The 22,805-nt window shown below is 42.0% G+C and overlaps 4 protein-coding genes and 1 long non-coding RNA gene across 7 annotated transcripts; 2 read left to right on the top strand and 3 right to left on the bottom strand.

Annotated features, from left to right (window-relative positions):
* Positions 1–566: 566 nt before the first annotated feature.
* LOC130106839 (uncharacterized) lies at positions 567–14,738 on the top strand. The gene is made up of 4 exons (XR_008809774.1): positions 567–590; positions 11,108–11,179; positions 11,419–11,532; positions 14,585–14,738. It is a non-coding gene; the product is annotated as an uncharacterized LOC130106839 (long non-coding RNA).
* Positions 1,933–4,378, bottom strand: LOC130106835 (bcl-2-like protein 1). Its single transcript, XM_056273105.1, has 3 exons — positions 4,248–4,378; positions 2,731–3,371; positions 1,933–2,576 (listed from the first exon to the last, which is right to left on the bottom strand). Exons 2-3 carry the CDS (start codon positions 3,241–3,243, stop codon positions 2,433–2,435), a joined length of 657 nt encoding a protein of 218 aa, XP_056129080.1. The 5' UTR covers positions 3,244–3,371; positions 4,248–4,378; the 3' UTR covers positions 1,933–2,432.
* Positions 5,149–10,578, bottom strand: adnpa (activity-dependent neuroprotector homeobox a). 3 transcript variants are annotated; one of them, XM_056273078.1, is made up of 5 exons: positions 10,208–10,578; positions 10,022–10,113; positions 9,554–9,666; positions 8,090–8,182; positions 5,149–7,979 (listed from the first exon to the last, which is right to left on the bottom strand). In XM_056273078.1, exons 2-5 carry the CDS (start codon positions 10,035–10,037, stop codon positions 5,631–5,633), a joined length of 2,571 nt encoding a protein of 856 aa, XP_056129053.1. In that variant the 5' UTR covers positions 10,038–10,113; positions 10,208–10,578; the 3' UTR covers positions 5,149–5,630. The 3 variants fall into 3 exon arrangements, with proteins under 3 accessions (XP_056129053.1, XP_056129054.1, XP_056129055.1); XM_056273079.1 differs by lacking the exon at positions 10,022–10,113 and having other exon boundaries at positions 9,554–9,669; XM_056273080.1 differs by lacking the exon at positions 10,022–10,113.
* On the bottom strand, positions 11,099–18,636 carry si:dkeyp-97e7.9 (DEP domain-containing mTOR-interacting protein). The gene is made up of 9 exons (XM_056273106.1): positions 18,531–18,636; positions 18,113–18,291; positions 17,741–17,864; positions 17,258–17,436; positions 16,883–17,095; positions 16,661–16,798; positions 14,321–14,391; positions 11,405–11,509; positions 11,099–11,224 (listed from the first exon to the last, which is right to left on the bottom strand). The coding sequence occupies exons 1-9, from the start codon at positions 18,611–18,613 to the stop codon at positions 11,099–11,101; spliced, it is 1,218 nt and encodes a 405-aa protein (XP_056129081.1). The 5' UTR covers positions 18,614–18,636.
* Positions 18,637–19,042: 406 nt separating this feature from the next.
* Positions 19,043–21,827, top strand: LOC130106833 (transcription factor MafB-like). The gene has a single exon (XM_056273102.1). The coding sequence runs from the start codon at positions 20,151–20,153 to the stop codon at positions 21,129–21,131; it is 981 nt and encodes a 326-aa protein (XP_056129077.1). The 5' UTR covers positions 19,043–20,150; the 3' UTR covers positions 21,132–21,827.
* Positions 21,828–22,805: the final 978 nt, after the last annotated feature.

Here is a 22,805-nt window from a genome sequence, read left to right as displayed (position 1 = left end):
GAAAACAAATATAGTGCGTCTTCTTTTTCTTTTTTTTTTACCAATGGGTAGTTGGGCTGGGGTTGCTCATTTAGGACTGTGGCATGACTGATAACTTATCACTAGTGCCACAGACTCAAAACCATCTACCTGATTCCTGCAGAGGCACTCACACACTCCCTGTCAGTTACTGGCTATGAGGCACCACGCATAATTCAGGTACTGAGCCGATGCAGAATCTTAAGTTTTAAAGTCATATTACGTGCTGGATAGATGTATATACATTTGTATACAGTCCACCAGTTTTCCTCAGATTTTGCAAGCTGTCTCTCACATTACTATTTAGTCTTATTAGCTTTGTAATCTGCGGACACACATTTATCAAGGCTAACTGGGGCAGATAATTCTGTCCATACATGTAGGGGATATATGTGTATTTCAGTGTGTCTTACTATCCATCAAGGATGTACGCTTGTATGTACACTTAATGAGATATTAAGAGGGAACGCATACTTTCATTTATGTAACCTTCATTTTCAGGTTAGGAAACAGCCCTGTGAACACGGCGTGTCACAGGGTCATGACCTCCGGCACACACACACAATGATAATGTGAGTAAGACTGATGATCTTCAGTAGTGACAAGTTAATGTTCACCCTACAATATGCAAATATCAATTCCAAGGAACTTCACTGGCCACTTAAAGAAAATAAAGAACAGGGAAGGGTTCTATATTTATTTTAGTGCAAAAAAAAAAAAGATAAATTAACTGACATTCAACAGCGGCTGCGTTACTCTCTAACACGCCCATTCCCTCCATGCAGCGAATTTAATGCAGTGACACCCTGTGAAATCAGAGCAAGACATGGGTTTATCTTGCAGAATATATTTACCATATCAATCCGAGGCTCACTGTAAATTGTACAGATGCACAAAAACCTAATTGGAGATTTTTATTATTATTTTTTTAGGAATGGGCAAATTCATAAACACAAGAAATATACATCGGTGAAAAAAAAAGAAGTGATCTAACATTATCATTCTATGAGAAGTAGATCCAAATATTGACTCTTTTCCTTGACTCGTTTTATCTCTTGCTGTCTTCAGCTGTGTACTCGCGGGAAATGGCAACAAATGACAGGGATAGATTAGCAACCACATGCCTGCTCCAGCCCGGTTGCAAAGCCAACCGTTGGTGGCCTCCTCCTCCTCCTCCCCCCTCCCCTAAATTTTTTTTTCTTTATCCAGCTACCCTGGCTTTCTCTCCAAGTTTTACAATGCTGCTAGTTTCATCAATTACAGACATGCCATTTGCAACCCTCATACAAACTGAGGCTTTTTTTCATGCTTCTACTCTAAGTCATTTTTGTTTCGAGGTTTGAAAGTAGCACACTTGATTGGAATATCATTAGCGATTAAATTGCAGCCCTGGCAACGCGGCAAAATGACATGTTCGGCACTCATAGTGAGTGATTAATTGCTAAAACGGAACCTGCAACTGCTCATTGTATCATGGGTTTCGTTCCTTTAACAGTTGTAGACAAGCGCCCCCCAATGGGAAAACACACAACTGCATCCCCATTTCATCTATTGTAATTTTAAGTGAACCTCTAAACTGCACCGGGTGTCAGCTGTTCCCGCTGCGATGCCCCCCCCCCACCCCCAATTCAAAATTGTTCACAGAACTAAAAACGCGTACAGGTTGCTAATTTACACTATGCTAAATGAATGGTTCATACAGAACTTGGACTCTGTAAGGAGTAGGCGACACATTCCATAAAAAATATGTCCAGTGATTCAGTATAATCCAAATATAGGCCAATGGCTGCTGGGATAGGCTTCAGAATCCCCGCGACCCTGAGAGCAGGATAAGCGGTTTGAATAAGGGATGGATGGATTCAATATAAACTTCGTTTTTCAAACAAACCAAATAACAAAACAAAGAAAGGAAAAACATAAATATTTATTATTTGAAGCATGCCTAAAACACCAGTATAGCAAACAAAAAAGAACTGGGCTTTACAAAATAGAAAAGGGAATATAACTTAATAGTATTTGTCTAATGCTGATTTGAAAATAATTAAAATTGGTCCATGGGTAATGCAGCAAAGATTAAAAACGTGTAGCAGTCTCAATCAAACCAGCTGAAAATAATCCCGCTTGCTCTTAGCTTATCAGTGACATTTAAAGCGTTTCCAGTCTTCAGTGTAATACCCTTTTTACAAACAGATGAAAAACTTTGCTGTATGTGAAAAAGATACAGGACAGGCAGGTGAGGACAAAACAGCTCATCAAGCTACATATGGATACTCCCACCAACTGCTGCAGCCATTCTGTCAGTGCACAAGCAGACGGTGCTTTTGTAAACATGAACAACTGAGTTATCTTTTTGTTGGTATAGTGTTATAAAGTATGTGCTTGAGTAAACAAGATGTGGTTCACCGTCTTCCACTTTACTTATATTTTCTCACAACAAGCGTGCCAACTAGCACCCCAGTAAGCAGCACCACTCCAACTAGGAACCATCTTCTTAGCCTCTCCTGAGATCTCCTCACTTCTGCAGCCGTGTCTCTGCCAAAAATCTCAGCAAACCGGTTCTGTAAATTAAATGATGGGACAGACAGACAGGGGTTGGGGTTAATTTTGTTAGCCTTGAAAGCCAAAAACCTCTCTTTACACTGCTACATATTTGAACAATGCAGGTGGCTTAAAACAACATGGCATTTCTCCTTCAGTCCCCTGCCTACTCACCCAACCTCCTTGGGTCTGGATCCATGGTTCTATGTGGTTATCCAGGTATGTAGTCATCCAGTCCTCAATGCGAGAAACCAGGTGGTTCATATCCTTCTCGACACACTCCACACAAAGGGCACCCCCAAAGGCAAACAGGCCCACTATACGTCCCCAGTTGATCCCATCCCTAAATACCTCGTTCATTACACTCTCGAAGCTGTGGTAGGTGGCAGGGGTGATGTGGGAGGAGAGGTCACTAAATTCTCGTGTATAGCGCAGTTCAAACTCATCAGCGGAGTCCCGGAGAGCTGCCTTTACTACCTCTAAGCCGTACGGAGACGACAACGTCCCAATAGGGCCACTGTAATTCCTGGCATTTGCCGGCAATCCATTAGTTATGGCTGAGTTGGCCTGATTTCCCTCAGTTCTTTCACTTGCATCCTCCTGCCCCAACAGACAATTTGGGTAGTTCCTCTGGGATAGTTTATAGCTTATAAAGAACACAACTAGTTCTCTGTTACTGTACGACATAATGTCTGCACTTAACACTGCCAACCTAGTGAGACCTCATGGTTTCTTCAGCTCTGCCTCACAGTCAGTTGGATATCACGTGTCGTACTTGTGATCATGTACCCTTCAATGAAACTAGAAACAGCAACCTAGAAACAAAATGGGACGAGGAAAAAGTAATGAATGCGTTTGGAAAAAATAGGAGACAAACGGCCCTAACTAAGCATTTCGTAATGAGTTGTGACGTTGCTGAGCAGTCACTAATTAATGCAGGAGGTATATTGAATAAAAGGCGTTTCCCCCCCGAAACACAAACATGTATCCAAAGGAGTTGCGGAATCTTCTTTCGGATGGCAACGCTAAAAGTTTATTAAGGGGGCGTGGGAAGCTAATCCTTGTTCACCACTTGCAAAAGACGGAGATGAAATCAGTCGGAGGGGAAAGGTCCGACTGAAGAATACTGGTCTTTCAACAAAATAGGCTAGTAGTGAACAAATGATTGCAGTAAAAATTATTAACGAACGTTAGCAAGGGTTATACAAAAAAGAGATCACAAATCGCTAAACGGGGTACAGAGTTCGCCATCACGGAAGCCAGTAGTTCGGGAGTGAGCGCTTGAAAACAGCTAGGGTTTTTAGCAAGTTAATTAACAACTAGTCATGCATTCACGTCAGTTTGATTTAAAAATTTTTTTTAGCTCGGTTAGTCAACTTCATCTGAAATGTGGTGGTAGACCAATGTCATTAGGTTAGTTAAAATGGTTAGCTGATTAGCTAGCTTGGTTTTAAAGTTAAATCGTTTATAATTTTTCACGATTTAAACATTTTGAATATTTTTGTTTATGTATTTACCGTTACCTAACAACGCTGACAGCTCTGGTTACAGTTCATTTTATTCCTTTTAAATCTAGCTAGAGAAGCTAACTAGCTGGTTTCATATTAACATTGCACTGGATACGTATAAAAAATAACTAGATACTGTATCCATAGTAATAATTTGACACAATCGTTGATAGTTCTACTTACAATTGCTAAAACAATGTGAATCCTCTCAAAGTACAGCTATGCATGTATCAAAAGCTGTAGTATGCATACAATCATCACACAATTTCGACATATTTACAGCTGCAGACTGACGGCAGGCCCCGACAGTGACGGACCTCGCCGATTGGCCAAGTTAGCTGTAAGGCCAGCGGATGTTCCGCCCCCTTTTTCCGTTACTGCACCAATCAGTGATTGCGCATAACGGAAGCTTGAAGATCGAAAAGAAAATCAGTTCAGCTTCAGGTAACAACACAGAAACGCTAAGTAGTTTAAGTAGTACCCTCAACATTGCAGTACAGTATTTACTTAATCTTTTGTGTGTGTGTGCGCGCAAAATTTCACACCCATAAAAGTACGTTTAAATAATAAACCATTCTTTCCTGCTTTAATTATAGGAATTGAGATATAGAAGCACAAACAAAAGCAGTCAAAACATGTGCTGGCTTTACATTATAACATTTTCACTTAATGTGCACTTTAAATTTACCTATTGGCAAGTGTTTTGTATTTGTTCAGCATTATTGTCATTATTGTTAATACTATAGTTTATTTTTCTTTATTTACTTTTATGACCATCGAAAGTTAAGGTGTAAGGTTGTTTATAGTTGCTTGGTCTGATGGCATGTTCTTGTACCATTTGTACTCAATAAAGAAAAACTTCCAACAGTATATTAGGGATTTGATAGGCCTACTCCAGCTACTCGTGAAAGCCCAACTTTGCCTCCTATTGTGTATATTTAACCCCTTTGAGGTTTTATGCGGATAGTTTTTACAGCAAGAAACTCCGGTTCAGTGTAGTAATATCTACTTTTGTAGTGTGTACACATAAATTCATTAAACATAGCTGTTGATCAAATATATTGATTCAGTCAGTATATCCTTTTTTAAACAAACTTATTTATTAAAACATGTACATAGGCAATAGCATATCCTACACTTTCTAAATGTGAAATGATATACAGTTCGATGATCTCACAGTCGAGAAAAGAAAAATCAGCGTGAAAGTGAGGATATAGTCATGTTCATTTCATAAATCTTTGTGACAGTTAACCAGTGAGTAACAGACAGTATGCATAACCAAACAAAGAACAATGGTTAAAATATATACAATGTCAATGTCGTCTATCACAGAAGCCATACTTTTGCACTATTATGTAGCTGAATTTTTCTTTTCAACACTTCAACACTTGTATTGAGGTCAATATTTGGAAATACAGTATTTTCTTGTGAACCATACCTTAAGAACAAACCTTTATGATCTCCAACTACCCATAGTCCTTTCTGAAACAATCCATGAGCAATCAAAGAGGATTTTACACTTGTGTAAAATTGAATTCTGCAAAAGCTCACTGCTAAGACAGGACACTAACAGAAAGCTATCCAAGAGTTTGCTTGCCCATCTTGCAAATTGGTTCTCTCCCCTCTGGAAGGACCATCTCTGTTCATAGAGGGAATATCTTCTGTCAAGTTTGTTGCCTCTTTGGATCTTATATCCTCTTCTTGGCTTTTGTTAATGCTTCCATTCTCAGTAGACCTCTCATTTTCTGGTTCACTATCTGATGAATCAATTGATATGGTCTCTGTGTATGTGCTCAGCTTTAGTGTACAGTTAATTGTTTCACATTGTTTGTTTTGGTCTATGGTTGGAGTACCAGACTTGAGGCCTCCAGAGCCTGACCTCACTGTTGAGGTACCTGCTCGTTTGCTCTCCTCAAAGTTTATATCATGCTTAAATTTCTCAAGAGCTTGCATGTCAAAGCCAAGCAGCACAGCAACCTTCTTTGTCTCGCATTCTCTCTCACATATTCTACGCTTGTTTGAAAAGTGGCTGGCGATATCTGATTTCCACAGCCATAGACTTGCAGACAGCTTCTCCTCTTCCTGAGGAGAAAGGTAGGGACGCTTGTTGAAGTAGGCAGTAAGAAATGCTTTCCGGGCCTCATATGTCTTGTGTTCATAGCTTCTAGGATCCAATGCAAAATCATTAGATTCCCCTCGATTCCTTTCTGTGGAAGAGGTTATCTTTAACTCATTTATCTTCATCCTTTTTGGGTTAGACACGGTCTGGGTGGGTAGCTGCCGCTTGAGGAACCCAGCCCCAGAGGAATTGAGAGTCAAGGCAGATTTGGTGCCTTGGCCTGCCTGGGACCTGCCCACAGCTCGGCATTGCACAAGATGCAGTGTGATTGTGGAGGCCACCATGTTACTTGTGTACACTCCCAAGCAATGAATGCACTTGTATGTCATCTTTTTTTCAACCGGATGCATTGTCTGGAGAACTTGGTGTCGCTCCCTCAGATGCTGAGCCAGAGCATCAGAGATAGGGCCTTTGAGTATGGTGAAACACAACGGGCACAGAGTTTTCCCGACCTCGCTCTTGCCGGACAGAGTTGCTGGTGGCAAACTTCGAGCATAAACATCATCACTTGTATCAATCATCTTGGGAGCAGTTACCTTGACAGTTGGTATGAGGCTGTTCTGAGCAGGTGCAGGCTGGTCTTGACCATTAGCTGGTTCCTTCATATTGAAAGTCATCACAACAAGCTGTATGTTTTTGGACTTATCTTGTTTGATGGTAAGGTCAAAGGTTAATGGGGATATACCAGGAGGACCCACAAACTCCTCCGGATGAGCCTGCCCCACATGCTCAATCATTTTCTCTACATTGTGGAAAGCAGCATGACACTGTGGGCAGGTAAGTCCATGGATTAACATGTGATTAAGCAGTGTGTCACTGGGCAAATAGCGGTTGCAAAGCAAACACTTGCTGGTGAAGTTGTGGATCTTCATGATATACTTGGCCATTGCCCATACTTTCTTAGCCTTGTGTGCCTTTTCAAAGTGAGCACTATAGAGGTTTTCGGGAAAAAGCTCATTGCAGACAGTGCATATCTTCCACTTTTGTGTCTGAGCTGTGTTAACAACAGAAGTTGTACTTTCTGGTGAAGCACTGTTGCCAGGAATTGCAACACGTACCTGATGGCCAGCAAGGGAGGACTGATTTTTCAAAACGGAGTGACCCTGCTTTAAATGGCCACCCACCAAGTGGCTTAGTTGTTCAGATGAGAGGGTGCGGCCTCCAGCCATCAGAGAAGCTTTTGGTGACATCCCAGGAAAAGCTTGAGATCGTGACACCATAACATTGGCATGTCCAATCATAGTTGTTACTTGAGCACCAATACGCTCATGGTACTCAACAACATGCTGTACAAGTGCCTCATAGCTTCGTGTAGAAAACTGACATCGCTTACATAGGATGTTGTTGCCATTAACAGAATTAGCACCATTTTTCACCGATGATTCAGACACCATGCCAAGATAGGGTGAGACAACATGCTGAAAATGTTCCCTGTAGATGTGTCTTCTAACAACATTGTACAGAGGATCTCGGTAGGTGCATTTTTTGCAAAAGTACATCGCTCTCTCTACATTATCTCCCTGTCTGGCTCTGTCAAGCCATATTTTGTCTTTCTGCCCAACCGCATTTCCCTGGAAGGTCCCATAGTTCTGCCGTGTTGAACTGGGTATATGGAATATTTTAACATGTGTCTCCATAGTTCTCTTGCTTGCTGTGAATGTGCAGTACGGACAGTTGAGCAGGATACTGTTTTCAAAGTTTTGTCGGTGTACATTGCGGAAGTGGTTCTTGTAGCCTGAGTAGTATTTGGAAGAAAATGGACACTCTGTGCAGCAGAATGGTTTAGATCGATAATCCTGAAAAGGCATAAATGAAACAAAATAACTCCATTTAATAAAAGAGACAAAATGTTAACATTTGGATTCCAAGTGTATGATAAAACCAGAAATGCAAGAATGATATTTACCTGTGTCTTAGAGTATGATGGATCCCATGAACAAATCTCAAGGCAAAGAGTGCCCTTTACATATTGTTCATTGGGACAAAATTCTTTAAAGTCCTGTGTAATGAGAATAAAATCTATTAAAAGAAAAGATTTAGCTAAAACTTCTCTCTTACATCTGATTTAGCATTTTAGATATGCTGCCTTTGTGAATGCTCGCCAGTCTTTCCCAAAATTTTCACAGCCAGTGAATCATGTCATCCTGAATTTCTCAAAATACAAAAGAGATACATTTAAATATCTCTAGAAAGAAAAATAGCTGCACCTTTCCAACAATGCCTGTGGTATTAAATGTCAGATAAAAAGAACTACATGTTGAGCTGAGGAGCAAGGTGCAGTTTTAGATGTTTTAAAATGTTTTATTTATAAAAATGTCAACAAACAGAATGCAATGTAAACTACTGGTTAGAGTTGTCTATTCACTGAATATTTGAGTTAAAATTTCAACTGTGATCACAGAAGGTTGAATCAGTTTCTGGACACGTTTATTGAGAGTGAAACATGTCATTACTCATCTAAGTGACCTCTTCAGTTTTAACTGACTGCAGGTATCCCCACCTTATAAACAATACAGTGGCATAACGACCAAAAACAACGATCGGTTTCATATGCAAATTGCTGTGACCATTAACTAGTTACAATGACAATTTGAATCCTATTTATTGGCAATGTATGTTTGCACATACATGGAATTAAGACTCCGGTTTCGTGGAGTCAAGTGTACTTAACATAGAATAATGCTACAACACAACAATCTTCAATGGGTACTATTCACAGAAGATTGAGGAATAGCTGCAATCATAGCATTGTAAGATGCTGACAGATGTACTTTTAGCCCCCCCCCCATTCAGGGATGGTCGTTCCCTTTTCACGTAGATAGCCTCTTTGACTCCACGTTCAAACCAGTGTTCCTCCATATCAAGGATGTGCACAACCATATCACAGCATTGTAAAATGGTGACAGATGTATTCTTAGGCAACCCCCTCCGTTCAGGGATGGTCGTTCCCTCTTCATAGAGATGGCCTCTTTGACTCCCCGTTGAAACCAGCGTTCCTCCATATCATGGATGTGCACATCCTTGATATGGGCCTAACAGTACATCTGTCACGTAGATGAGCGATGAAACATTTCTCTCAATAAACTTGTCCAGATAAACTGATTCAACTTTCTGTGATTTCCTTACCTGGATTATTGAGCATGCATAAAGACATTTCAACCGTGATATACCATAATGTCTCATTCAAAACGACTATCAGGATTCACAGATTGCCTGGTTTAAATGAAGTAAAAGGTTTAAAAATGGACAGTATGAATATATAAGACAACAATTTGGGGGGAAAAAAAATGATAATTATCACTGCTAGGCCCCCTTCCAGGGTCCTGGTCCTCAAAACAAAAATGTGAGTTTCAATGCAACAGACCCTCACCTCTACCGCCTCTTTGCAGTATTCCAGCCCAATGTCACCAAGTGCTTTCTTCACCTGTTTCCTAGCTCTCCGAATCCTTGTAAGGTTGTTTACAGGTAGCTGATACATCTCTCCTACTAATGAAAAAAAGAATAGTTTGATGGTAAGAGCAATAAAATTCAAACAACTTAGCCTTGGACCACATAACCACTTGCTTGAGATAGGCCTACACGTTTTTTTTAATTGATGTGGCGTTATTTATTAAGAACGTACTTCACTAACGGTAAAATGCCCACTTAAGTACTCGCTAGTTTCTAACGGCCAAGAACGGTGTCTGCACGTTTGCTTTCGTTACCAAGTTGATGTTGTAACTTGAATCACGGCTACAGTAATTATGCATGGCCCAAATGTACGCAAATCCCAGCGGATATAACAAATTGGATGACGGATTATCAAAATGACCGTATCGATTTAGCTAACTCAACTAACCTAGCGAAACCCACATCCTAATGTGTTAACGCTGTCATTGTCGAACACCAGGTCTGTCGTCGCTCTGTGGCTAGTCGGTTTGGCGACCAGCGCTAAAGTTGCCCAGACGGGGTAACGTGAGGGTATTATTCTCCGGGTTATTTGCCAAAATTCCCAAGCATAAACGTGAAAATCGTTTATACTCACCTCAGGGCACTTTTGACGACTGGAAAAATGTTCACTAGCTAGGTAAACTGTTAACAAAGTCGCTAGATAGCCAGCGGGAATGTTGGGAATAGAGAGAATGATGATATTCGCGCCCCTCAAAGCCGGGTACTGATGCTCATTCGGCTAGGGAGCTAGCTAACTAGCTAGCACTCACATTTGCAGTGCTTTAGCCAGTTTGCGAACTGGAGGGATACAAGGCGACACGGACGAATGCAAATCTCATTAAAACAGCACATCTAAAAAGGTCCAACAATAACGGACCGGGTTAGGTACCCACACCACTTTCTTCGTCTGAATATTCTGCTGGTTTACGCTGGCGAGCAAACCATCCTGTTAGCTAACCTGATCTATGCCTGATAGTCAACACTCAATCCAAAATGGCGACGACAAAAAGACGGAAGTCATGAGAGGAAATTGGGAGGGGGTGGAGCTGAAGTTGATTACTTTTATTCGTTTTTTGTTTTCGATGGCGATAAAAAATAATAATAATTTGATGCGAACAACGTAATTTTATTTTCTTGTTTGATAAATCTTAATTATGCAAACATACAAGCCCCGTGGTAATCCATTGTTGTAGAACAAAATAAAACAGCAGTGCTAAAACTGTCAGAATCAAAAACAGAATTACGTTTAATGGCCATGCAGGTTTGCACTACATGGACTCCGGTTTCGTGGCTCTCTCAGTGTACTTAACATAGAATAACAACATTACAAGACAACTATAGGATCCGCCATTTTCGTTATACTAAATGAGAGAAGGATGTTTTTTTTAATATGGCAGTTAAATGGTTTCATGCAAAGTATCTTTACTAGATCAACGCAAATTTTAAGTCAAGGGTGTTTATTGCTTGGTTTTGTTTTTGATACATGTTATTGCAGTGGTTCCATGACTTCTACCACAGAAATGCGAGGTCCCGTCATCACCAGTCTTGAGACCGTCCGGTAGTCCAGGTGGAGTACATTTTGTCCATTCACCTGGCACACAAACTGACGAACCTTAAGACATGATCAGAATACAGCCCGTTTTATTTTGTCTCAAACTGCAAGTCATGACTCATACTCAATATCCGACAATATTATTTTATTATTATTATTCTAAGTTGAAAACGTCATACTTTTGGTGGTATATATCCAAAGTGCTTATAATAACGTGAAAAAAAAAGTCAGATAAATTACCTTAACTCCAGCAGCAGCTGCAGGACTCCCAGGGTCAACAGCCTGGACGTAACAGGGTGCAATACCTCTAACAACAAAGCCCCAGCCCAATGCATCCCCCATTACCTGGAACGCACGATGGAAGAGAGGTAAGTGAGCGCATCAGTCATAAAATGCTATTTCACATTCAGTAGAATGTAAAGGAAAATTCACCCTTCTTGTACATCCCGTTTTTGTTTTTGTTTTTTAGTTAGGCCTCGGTTTGTGGACGTGAATTAACAGGAATTACGTCTCTCCAAGACCTTAAAACAAAAGCAATGGTTTTGGTGATTGTATATAAAATACAACAGAAAACCCACACACATCCACAGATTTGTGCGTCATTCTTTTAATCTTGATTTTTATTCATTTATTTATTTATTATTATGAAATCAGTGAAGAAAATCAAAAAGCAGCAAATCTGACAGTGAATGGGAGCCAGACCTGGACATGTCACATTAAATGCAATGATTTGGGGTGACCCTGCATGTGATGGTACTATCTGGGGTGATTTAACTAAGATGCAATAGCTTTTTCTGTTACACATCTGAAATTATGCTGAAGAGTAAGTAAAACTCATATAAAATAAGATTCAAGTATTGTAACATCACAGAGTCAAAGAAGGTTGAATCAGATCATCTGGATACAATGTTTATTGACAGATACGTTTCATCACTCAACTAAGTGACATCTTCAGACTAAACTGACTGCAGATATCCCCAGCCTTATAAACAATACAGCTGCATCATGACCGAAACCAATGAACAGTTTCATATGCAAATATAGACATGACCATTAACTCTAGTTTCAATGGCTATGTGTACTATTCACAGAGGATTTGGGAGTATTTGCAATAGTGACAGAGATACTCTTATGCACCCCCCGTTCAGGGATGGTTGTTCCCTCTGCATATAGATCACCTCTTTGATTCCCCATTCAAACCAGCTGTGTTCCTCCATATCAAGGATGTGCACATCCTCATACTTGAAAGAGTGGCCACTGGCCTGTAGATGGGCGTAGAGTGCGAAGTCCTGGCCTGACATGTTAGCTCTTCTGTATCGTGCCATTCTGTTGGCCAGCATCTGTTTAGTTTCCTCAATGTATAAGTCATGGCAATCCTCCTGGCACTTAACCATGTACACTATATTGCTCTGTTTGTGCCAGGGGACCCGATCCTTGGGGTGGACCAACTTCTGGTGCAGCATGTTTTGGGGTTTGAAAGCAACTGAGATGCGGTGTTTAGAAAATATGTCTCAGCTTTTGCGACACTCCCACCACATACGGAATCACCACTGGTTTACGTTTAGGCAGCTGTTGTTCTTGTCCCTTCGATCGGCCAGTGCACAGTTTGGGCGTCTTCCTGGCTTTGACAAATGCCTAGTTAGGATAACCACGCTTAACCAGGCCTGTTTAATGTGGGATTTCTCCTCCTCCCCAGCCACTGTATCAGTGGGGACATTGTCAGCTCGGTGGTACAGCATCTTGATGACTCCTAGTTTGTGCTCCAGTGGATGATGAGAGTCAAACCTTAAGTACTGATCAGTATGTGTTGGTTTATGGTAAACATCAACAATCAAATGTCCCCCATCACCAATTGCAATTTCACAGTTTAAAAAGGCTAACTTGTCATTGTTCATATCCTCCCTGGTGAACTTGATGTGGCTGTCCAAAGAATTAATGTGGTCGGTGAAATGTGGTAGAGCATGAGATTTAATTTTAACCCATATGTCGTCCACAAATCTGAACCAGTGGCTTGGTGGTATCCCTGCATAGGACATCAGAGCCCTCTTTTCCACTTCGTCCGTATACAAGTTGGCCACTACAGGTGAGACTGGGGAACCCATAGCACACCCACGCCTCTGCCTATAGTACTGCCCTCTGTATGTGAAGTACATGGACTGAAGACAGTTTCAGAAGCAGTGTTAAGGGTTCTCCCATTGCTAAGGGTGGGGTCATTTTGTAACTTCATACGGACTACTTCTACTGCTTCATTAACAGGAATGCACATGAAGAGAGATTTAACATCATAAGAGACCATTCACCCTCTTCCATAATGATGTCCCTCACCTTATCCACAAACTCTATAGTGTTCTGAATGTGATGTTCATTACTGCCTATCAACAGGTTAAAAATATGCAACTTAGAGATGCTATCGGTCACTGAGTTAATCATAAAAACAATAGGTTGTAATGGCACATCCTGTTTATGTATCTTAGGTAATCCATACAGACAAGGTATAGCTTCCCCTGGGTATAATCTATGGTACAAAATTCTGTCAATAACATTGTCCTGTTCACATGTATATAGTACACATGGCCATTGAAACTCTAGTTGATGGTCACACACATATTTGCATATGAAACTGGTCATTGGTTTCGGTCATTACACAACTGTATTGTTTATAAGGGTTTGGGATACCTGTAGTCAGTTTAGACTGAAGATGTCACTTCGTTGAGTGATGAAACATATCTGTCAATAAAAGTTGTATCCAGATGAACTGATTCAACCTTCTTTGATTTTGTTACCTGGATTATTGAGCATGCATCCGACAACATCACAGATTGCAGCCTTGAGTCTGGTTTCTATTCTTTGAATAAACAATTCATTTTCATACACTGAATAAACTTAGATTATAGTATTGACGTGTAATGTTTATTCTTGTTATGGGTGAATTTAAACTAATACTACTACTTTTGGCTGCTCCCATTAGGGGTCACAACAGCGAATCGTCCATTTCCATTTCCTCCTGTTCTCTGCATCTTCCTCTGTCACACCAGCCACCTGCATTTCCTCTCTCACCACATCCATAAATCTCCTCTTTGGCCTTCCTCTTTTCCTTTTCACTGGCAGTGAATTTTAACATTTTAGGTAATTCACAATCAAATCATAACTGCTCACCGTCAACACTCTTTTGAAGAATGGTGCACCAGGTGACATTAACTCTTCACATGTGTAATTTCTTTTGAGCACTGTAACAAAACCATTAGGAAAATATTTGATGCAATCTTATTTTAAAAAGCGGGGAAAAAAAGAAACACACTATCTAAAAACACTGAAAAAGAGCAGATTTGCAAGTTTCAATCACCAAGCTTTTGATTCAACGGGCATTATGAAGCATTTCTCATGATGAAACAGAAACATTTTCACACTGATCTTCAACAGATCACTGGAGCTGTGTAAAGTCCCCTCTTGCTTCAAGAGGTCCACTATCATCCCCGGTCTCCAAGAAACCCTATATCACATGATTAAATGACTACAGGCCCATTGCCCTAACGTCTGTGGTCATGCAATCCTTTGAGAGACTGGTGTTGGCCCATCCAAAGGACATAACAGGCCCACTGTTGGACCCCCTGTAGTTTGTCTATCGGGCAAACAGGTACTGCACTACAGCCTGCAACACCTCGACTCCCCAGGGACGTGCGCAAGGATCATGTTCATGGACTCCAGCTCAGCATTTCAACACCATCACTCCTGAAGTCCTACTCACCAAACTCACCCAGCTCACTGTGCCCGCCCCCACCTGTCAGTGGTTAAAAAACCTCTTGACAGGAGGCAGCAAGTCAGTCTGAGGAAAATCTCATCAAGCACCTGGACAATTAGCACTGGTGCCCCCCAGGGATGTGTGCTCTCCCCTCTACTCTTCTCCCTCTACACAAATGACTGCACCCCTGGAGGCCCATCTGTTAAACTTCTGATGTTTGCAGATTACACAGCAATCATCGACCTCATCTTGGACGGTGATGAGTCCGCATGCAGACGGGAGGTTGATCAGCTGGCCCTCTGGAGCAGCCATAATAATCTGGAGCTGAACATGCTCAAAACAGTGGAGATGACAGTGGACTTCAGGAGGAGTCCCTCAACACTGCCCCCCCCCCCACCACCACCACAATACTCAACAGCACAGTGTCTGCAGTGAAAACCTACAGATTTCTGGGTTCCACAATCTCCCAGGACCTAAGGTGGGCATCCAACATAGACACAATCATCAAAAAGGCCCAACAGAGGATGTACTTTCTCTGCCAGCTTAAGAAGTTCAACCTGCCTCAGGAACTGCTGATTCAGTTCTACACTACAATAATCCAGTCTGTCCTCTGCACATCCATCACTGTCTAGTTTGGATCAGCCACCAAACAGGACAGGGTCAGACTACAATGGACAGTTAAGTCGGCAGATAAACTCAGGTAATGGACAGGCAACATCACTGCAGACCCATCACACCCTGGTCACAACCTGTTCCAACTCCTCCCCTCTGGCAAGCGCTACAGAGCATTGTGCCCCAAACAAACTAGATATAAAAACAGTTTGTTTCCGTGAGCTGTTATTCAAATGAATGCTTAACTCTGTCAAATAAATCAAACCATTGTGTATATACTATACTGTACATTGTATGTATACTGGTATGCTCTGTCATGTCCATCTACTTCAGGCATGTATGTAAGTAACCTGCTAACATCTATTTCAGCATCTCATATATATTCTCTGCATCACTGCACTTAATCACCTCTTATTTCACCTGTATATAGTTAATCCTTTTGTATATATCTGAAGATTGTTGTGTTGTAGTGTTGTTATTCTATGTTAATTACACTGAGAGAGCCACAAAACCGAAGTCAAATTCCATGTATGTGCAAACCTACATGGCCAATAAACATAATTCTGATTCTGATTTATCAGATGCATCAATCAATCAATCAATCAATCAATCAATCAATCAATCAATCAATCAATCAATCAATCAAACAATCAAACAACCAATATTTATTTACATAAAAAACAGTGCAATGTGCTTTTTGACAGCAAATTAAAAGTGCAAAGGAAAAATGTGTGTGTGTGTGTGTGTGTGTGTGTGTGTGTGTGTGTGTGTGTGAGAGAGAGAGAGAGAGAGAGAGAGAGAGAGAGAGAGAGAGAGAGAGAGAGAGAGAGAGAGAGAGAGAGAGAGAGAGAGAGAGAGAGAGAGAGAGAGAGAGAGCAAGCATAAAAGGTGGTTGGGGTAAGGGCTGTTGAGGTTGTAGTTTTTTCCCTTTTTAGGAAGGGATGCGTGCATGTCTGAGTGGTTGCATGTTTGATAAGCAATGGTGGAGCTGGGTACAGAGCCAATGTGTGTGTATTTAACAGGAGAAAATGCAAGAGAAAACTACAACGGGCTTCTGCAAAATCACATAGGTATAAATAAAGTACATGGAATAATCCATAACAATAAGATGATAATGAGACAATCGAGGGAATTTACCCACTTGCCTGATTTTGGATTGCACCTCACTAGTGGGGTTGAAGACGGTTGGCCAAGGGGTGCATATTCTGCAGAATAAAGCTGAAGGGAATTCAGGCTACCTCGTTGTCCAGTGGTTGCCTGTTTCAAGTCCTTACTTGACCCAGCTATGATTGAATTGAATTCTTAGTAAATTAGCAGCATATGCAAATCTCGATAAATGTAATAAATACACTAAAGCTTAAATTTACCTGACTGGAATCCATTATTGCCCTCCTGAGACGGTGTCTTGCGCAGCACAAAAGGACTGTCATGGTGGTTTTCCTCTTGTATCTGTGTCTCCGCCCCTACCTCAATGTCTCGTTCACTTTCATTCAACAATTCAGACAAACGCCGTCGCCGGCGAAAATTGATGCAGAAGTGATATAGTAACCCACTGTCAAAGAAGCTGTACTTTTTTGCCACTGGTGGTGGGAGTGAGGTAGAAAAGGGGAGGAATTGGGAAACATGGTTGAATATCTTGTTCTTAGTCATCTAATATGGTGGCCTCCTATACTGCTCAGGTCATTAACAGGCAGCTCAACTTTGAATCCATTGATCAAAAGTGAAATGACAACCCCCCTTACCATGTTCAATGATGCCATTCTCCTGCAATGCACAGCATAGCTCCACTCCCTGACGCCGGCTCTCGGCCTCTCCATTCTGGAGGAGCCAGTCAATCAACTGGCAGCCTGGAAAGGAGCGCTGGTATGCAACACAATGTTCCTCTCTTAGCTGCAGAATAGAGTTCTTGGCTAATATAAGACTGTAGAAACAGACAGGCAAACAAACACACACACACACACACACACACACACACACACACACACAATGTGCATGTGATTGTGTCAAATCACTGAATTTAGGGTAATTATAAATACAGGACCTGCAGTGATTCCAAAACATCCAGCAAATTCAGTGCAAGACGAGAAATCTTTTTTCACAACTTATTTCTCATATTTTTACACCTGAACTGTGTGGTTATGGTTGCCTTTACAAGCCCTCAAAGAGTGCACTGAAACCAACAGTCTCAAGGAGGAGAATCCAATGCCGAGTAAAACAGCTCTTACTGTTCATACAGTCGTTGTCCTCGCATGAAGATCTTCACCTCTGTATTAAACGGAAATGTACCATCATCCTTACGGAAGCGATACAGCAGTTTTGCATCCTTAAACACAGGCCGCTTGTCACAAACTAAAAAAAGAAAAAGAAAAAAAGGCAAGATTCCAAAATGTATTCAAAGTGAGAATATTGATATCTGTGGTGTATTTTTGTGGTGTGGGGTCTTTAAAGTTTCCCCCATTGTGCTGACAAGTGCACTGAGCAGCTCAGTGCACGGTGGATACCATTGGGGGGGGGGTAAATCAAATTCTGCTTAGGGCCCCATAGAGCCTTGGGCCGGCTCTGATTGAGCTAGAATTGCCTCAGTGCTTCCTTCTTACCGTGGTGAACAATGTCATGGTCCATGAGGTGCTGCATGAGACAGACAGCTATGGTCCGATCAGGAGCTTCCTTGTGGCTCAAAAGCCAGCCTATAAGCTCTTGGGCCACAAAGCAGTTAGGGTACGTGCGCAAATGGTACCGTCGATCCTTTATCAGCTTTCCATCGTGGAGCCTCAACCTTGGGAGTGAAGTCAAAATCAGCAATACAGCTTACAGTAGGTAAAATCAATCAATAAAAGTAGTGCACTGGCTTCACCACATTTTCATTATCTTATCATATTTTAAGTCTTCAGTCAGTCTAACCAAAACTTTTTTTTTTAATCAGGTGTCATTTTGGCTTTACATGTAATTAGCTTGTCTTTGTATCCCCTCCACCCCCTCCATGCCCCCCCCCACCCTGTCTGTTTCTCCCCATACCTGAGCTGTTCTCCAGCAATCATCACTTCAGCCTTATGAAGTCTGGCCATGGTTTTTCTCCTAATACTACATATTTGCTCCATGTTCGTTCTCCGTCTTGGTCTGGAAAGCCAGCTCCTCTTTATGGTGCTTAATGTTTACCAAATATCAAGTTAAACACACAGAACCCTGTTTCTATATGGGATGGATGTTGTGTATACAGAGGGAGAAAGGCACCAGCAGACATGATCAGTGAGATCAAGTCCCTCCCCGGACTGTCCTAACTTTGACTAATGGTGACGCTTGCTATGAAGGCGAAGCACCACAAGGGGTCACTACCGACCCACGTTTTAAACAGAGGGACCCCCCCCCAAGAGCGACCCAGTCGTTTTACCTCTTTCATATTGTTTTTTTACACCATTTTCAAAACTCCAATTTAGCAGCTGAATACGGGAAATACATTTCTAATCATCAGCTTTGTTGAAATGTGTCAGTGTTATCAATCAATCAATCAATCGATCGATCAATCGATCGATCAATAAATCTTTATTTATATTGCACATTTCATACAGTAGCTGCCGCCCAATGTGTTGCACATGACCAAATAAACAATTCGACAAAAACAAAACCAAACAAGCAGAGGTGATCAAAGGCACAAAAAAACAACAACAAATAAAAGACTAAAAGTAAAAGCAAGGCTAAAAAAGCTGTCTTGAGTTGTATTTCAAAATGTCCACAGAGGTGGACTCCCTCGCAGACTGTTCCAGCCATTGTGGCCCTTATGACTAAAAACGTGGAGTATAGTCATTATAATAGTAGTAGTAGTAGTAATGATGATGATGATAACAAACAAGGGTTGCTTCAGCACAGATGAAAATATGAATTAAAAAAAGTATAAAAGACTGAAGACACAGATGATTTAGGACATCAGTGTTTGATTATTGTTGTAATTATTATAATTATTATTATTCATCGTTCTCCCAGGGTTTATGGTGGGCTTATTTGCTTCCAGAATGTGTCAATTCACCGTCAAAAATCATCTTATTTCTTCCCCATATATACGGAAAAGCCGTGACTTTTAAAAACCTCCGGGTAAGACAATTTCAAGATAATTTCAAGTCTGCGCGATATCGGCCAGGATTTTGTCAAACTGTAAAGTCACGTTTAGTCAATGGAGACACGCAGTTTTATGCAAATCGCCCTGCTCAACGTGTGTTCATTGGAGAGTAGCGCGGAGGTGTACACCCGTGACATGTCAGCGCAGCCTTATGAAGAAAGTGCGCTTTGAGGCAGAGGTGATTCACACACTGGATCCCGCAGTCTTGACATCTCTAGTGGATTAAGTTTTTTGGCCTCGCAGCGCGTATAGCTCGCATATTACAGATGGCTAACTAGTTCATAAATAGCATAAGGTGGAAGCCTTTTTTTTCTTAAAAAAAACAAAATTGTAAAAGCCTTTCAAGCACGGTTGTTTTTCCTCCGTCGGCTTATTTCGTACAGCCTGTTTTTCGGGAATTATTCATTTTGCCATCGTCGTCATCTTCATCATCATCATCACCAAAGTGCTGTCATCACATTTGACTGCATGAACTAGGCTGTAGTCGTGGGCATTTTGAACTGTCAGAAGTGGCGAAGTTGCCAATGAACGCGGAGGGTTCACATTTGGGACTTCCGAAAAACCCCATGGATTTCGTCCATGAGTTCGACCTAATGAAGTTCGGCGTCAAGAAGGAGACCATGCACGGGATCGATCGCTCCTTCATCGGGCCGTGCAGTCAGCTTCAGAGGCCGGACTCGGTTTCCTCGACCCCCGGCAGCACGCCGTGCAATTCTGTACCGTCGTCACCGAACCTCAATCCCAACGAGCGGAGAAATGACTCCGGCGGCGAGCAATTCTGGATATCGAACAACGACGGCTACTCCCACCAAATGTACCCTCAGGCTTTCGGTCTGACACCCGAGGACGCGGTGGAGGCCCTCATCGGCACCGCCACCGCGGCGCAGAACCACACGTCCGCGCCCCACGGCCAGCAACCACCCTTCCAGTCGGAGTTCGAGGGGTACATGGGAAACGAGCACATCCATTACCCTGGACTCCTCCGTCAGCCGGACGCCCTCACGGAGATGCACGGTGTCTGTGAGGAGCAGTTCCGCAAGGAGGACCTCACCGGCTCGTCTCCCCACTCACCGGAGTCCCAACAAGTCCTGGGCGCCCACCAACACCACCACCAACACAACCACCGCCACGACAGACGGCCCGGCGCAGAGCTCCACCACTTCTCCGACGACCAACTGGTCTCCATGTCCGTCCGGGAGCTGAACCGCCACCTCCGGGGCCTGGGTAAGGAGGAGGTGACGCGGCTGAAGCAGAGGCGGCGCACGCTGAAGAACCGCGGTTACGCGCAGTCGTGCCGCTCCAAGCGCGTGCAGCAAAAGCACGTGCTGGAGCACGAGAAGAGCAGCCTGGCGACGCAGGTGGAGCAGCTGCAGCGCGAGCTCGGCCGGCTGGCGCGCGAGCGGGACGCGTACAAGCGCCGGTGCGAGACGCTGAGCGGCGCGGGCAGCTTCCGCGAGACCGGATCGACGAGCGACAGCCCGTCGTCGCCGGAGTACCTGGTGTGAGGGAGGGGGGTGTTTATGTTGTTTTGTTGTTTTTTGTTGTTGTTGTTTATTTTTATGCTATTTTCTGAGGTTAGGCGTACGTTGACAGGTCGGTCTCGTACTCTTACACGAATGAACGAATTATCGTCGTCGTCGATTGTGTCCGTGACGCGGGGAGTTGTGATCGCAAACAAATCAGCCGGAGACATGCATGCAGGACATGTATGGGACTTCTTGTTTATTTTATTTTGTACATATGCCTGTCTCATTCTGTCTGAATGGAAATACTTGAAATTATTATCCATCAGAGATTATCCACTTTATTGTCTTCTTGGATTTTTCGGCTCCGATATGAAATACTTCTTGACTTTATGCAAATGATTGTGGTTTTGCTTTGCTCGTTTTTTAAACTCTATTAGTCTGCTCACGGTATCTGAAAATAGATAGAACCACAAATTAAAATTCCTTCTTTTTTGTAATGAAACTGATGATTCTGCTGTGCGGATTTCTCCCTGTTTTGTTTTCTTTCTGAGATTGCTGACAAATATGCAGGAAAGAAATGGAAGTTGTCCCCCCCCCTCAGTATTGACAGGCATTGTTTTGTATTTAAATTGTTTTTCATCTACTCTGGATCAATAAAGCCGTTGTGACTTTGTAAGTTTGTGTCTCAGCCTATCAGCTGGCAGTGTTGCTCTCCAGAAGAATCAATCTTTACAATAAAATGCTTTATTTGTTATGAATTCTCAAGTTTATGTATAACTTAAATCATGGCGATGCTTTTCTTTATGGCTCCAACATCCATTTACAAACCCGAGTCATCATGCTCACAATGAGATAATATGCATGCAAAAGTGTCCAGTCGAACTCAAACAAGGATATATATATATATATATATATATATATATATATATATATATATATATATATATATATATATATATATATATAAAGGTATAACCACGTAAAGATATGCAGGCAAACTGTAAAACTGTCCTCTGAATAGATGAAATTCAGATATTGGAACAAACCATATATAAAGACAAACTTTAATATGTGCAGCTGTAGAGTTGCAACTGCAAAACACATGGTTCCTTGTGAATAAATACAATTAAGATATGGTATGCATACATGTAGTCAAATGTATTGTGTGGATGAAGGGGTGCAACCCAATTTCATTACCACTTACGCATGGGCAAGGGAGATCAAACCCAGTCACATGAGCATGAGGTGTATTTGTCAGATTCTAGCATTCATGAAAGCAGGATTGTCTCTCCCGTCTTCCCTGACCTTTGCCCTTAATGGCCTGCTGCTTCCTGAGGGAGCCTAGCATGTTAAAAGCTCAGAGGGCTGACTGGCAGGGGCTGTGGGGCACAGATAATATGGAGTGGAAATCAGGCTTCCCCTCCCCTCTCTTCCCCAGACAGCTCACCTCTGCGTTCATTAACTGAGGAAAAGAGAAACAACAACCACAGCACATTGTTCTGCATTCTTCTGGTAAGCTCCAGAGGAATTTTTCGCTCGAAATGGTTTTTTTTCCCCCTCCCTGGTGCCATTTTGAGATCTGCAATCGGTATTTTCATGTTTTATTCAGAATCAACATATTCAGCTGAGCATAATGTTTCAAGGACCGGGTTTATGATGTATGATGAGTAATTACATTGCATAATGAGTTTGTAACCTCTTTGATGAGACTGT

The sequence above is a fragment of the Lampris incognitus genome, chromosome 2 (assembly GCF_029633865.1).
Source record: "Lampris incognitus isolate fLamInc1 chromosome 2, fLamInc1.hap2, whole genome shotgun sequence".
Taxonomy (NCBI): Eukaryota; Metazoa; Chordata; class Actinopteri; order Lampriformes; family Lampridae; genus Lampris; species Lampris incognitus.
Note: the sequence above shows the minus strand (reverse complement) of the source record. Positions and strands in the feature narration are given on the sequence as shown.

Bases quoted from the DNA above. Each gene is read 5' to 3' on its own strand.
- LOC130106833 (XM_056273102.1), top strand. From the start codon at position 20,151: ATGAACGCGGAGGGTTCACATTTGGGACTTCCGAAAAACCCCATGGAT.
- LOC130106835 (XM_056273105.1), bottom strand. From the start codon at position 3,243: ATGTCGTACAGTAACAGAGAACTAGTTGTGTTCTTTATAAGCTATAAA. The intron at 2,577-2,730 runs GTGAGTAGGCAG...TTTAATTTACAG, and splicing joins TCCAGACCCAAGGAGGTTGG to AACCGGTTTGCTGAGATTTT.
- adnpa (XM_056273078.1), bottom strand. The intron at 8,183-9,553 runs GTGAGGGTCTGT...CTCATTACACAG, and splicing joins ACTGCAAAGAGGCGGTAGAG to GACTTTAAAGAATTTTGTCC. The intron at 7,980-8,089 runs GTAAATATCATT...ATGCCTTTTCAG, and splicing joins CATCATACTCTAAGACACAG to GATTATCGATCTAAACCATT.
- si:dkeyp-97e7.9 (XM_056273106.1), bottom strand. From the start codon at position 18,613: ATGGAGCAAATATGTAGTATTAGGAGAAAAACCATGGCCAGACTTCAT. The intron at 17,865-18,112 runs GTAAGAAGGAAG...TTCTTTTTTTAG, and splicing joins CCATGACATTGTTCACCACG to TTTGTGACAAGCGGCCTGTG. The intron at 11,510-14,320 runs GTGAGCAGTTAT...CGTGCGTTCCAG, and splicing joins TCTTCAAAAGAGTGTTGACG to GTAATGGGGGATGCATTGGG.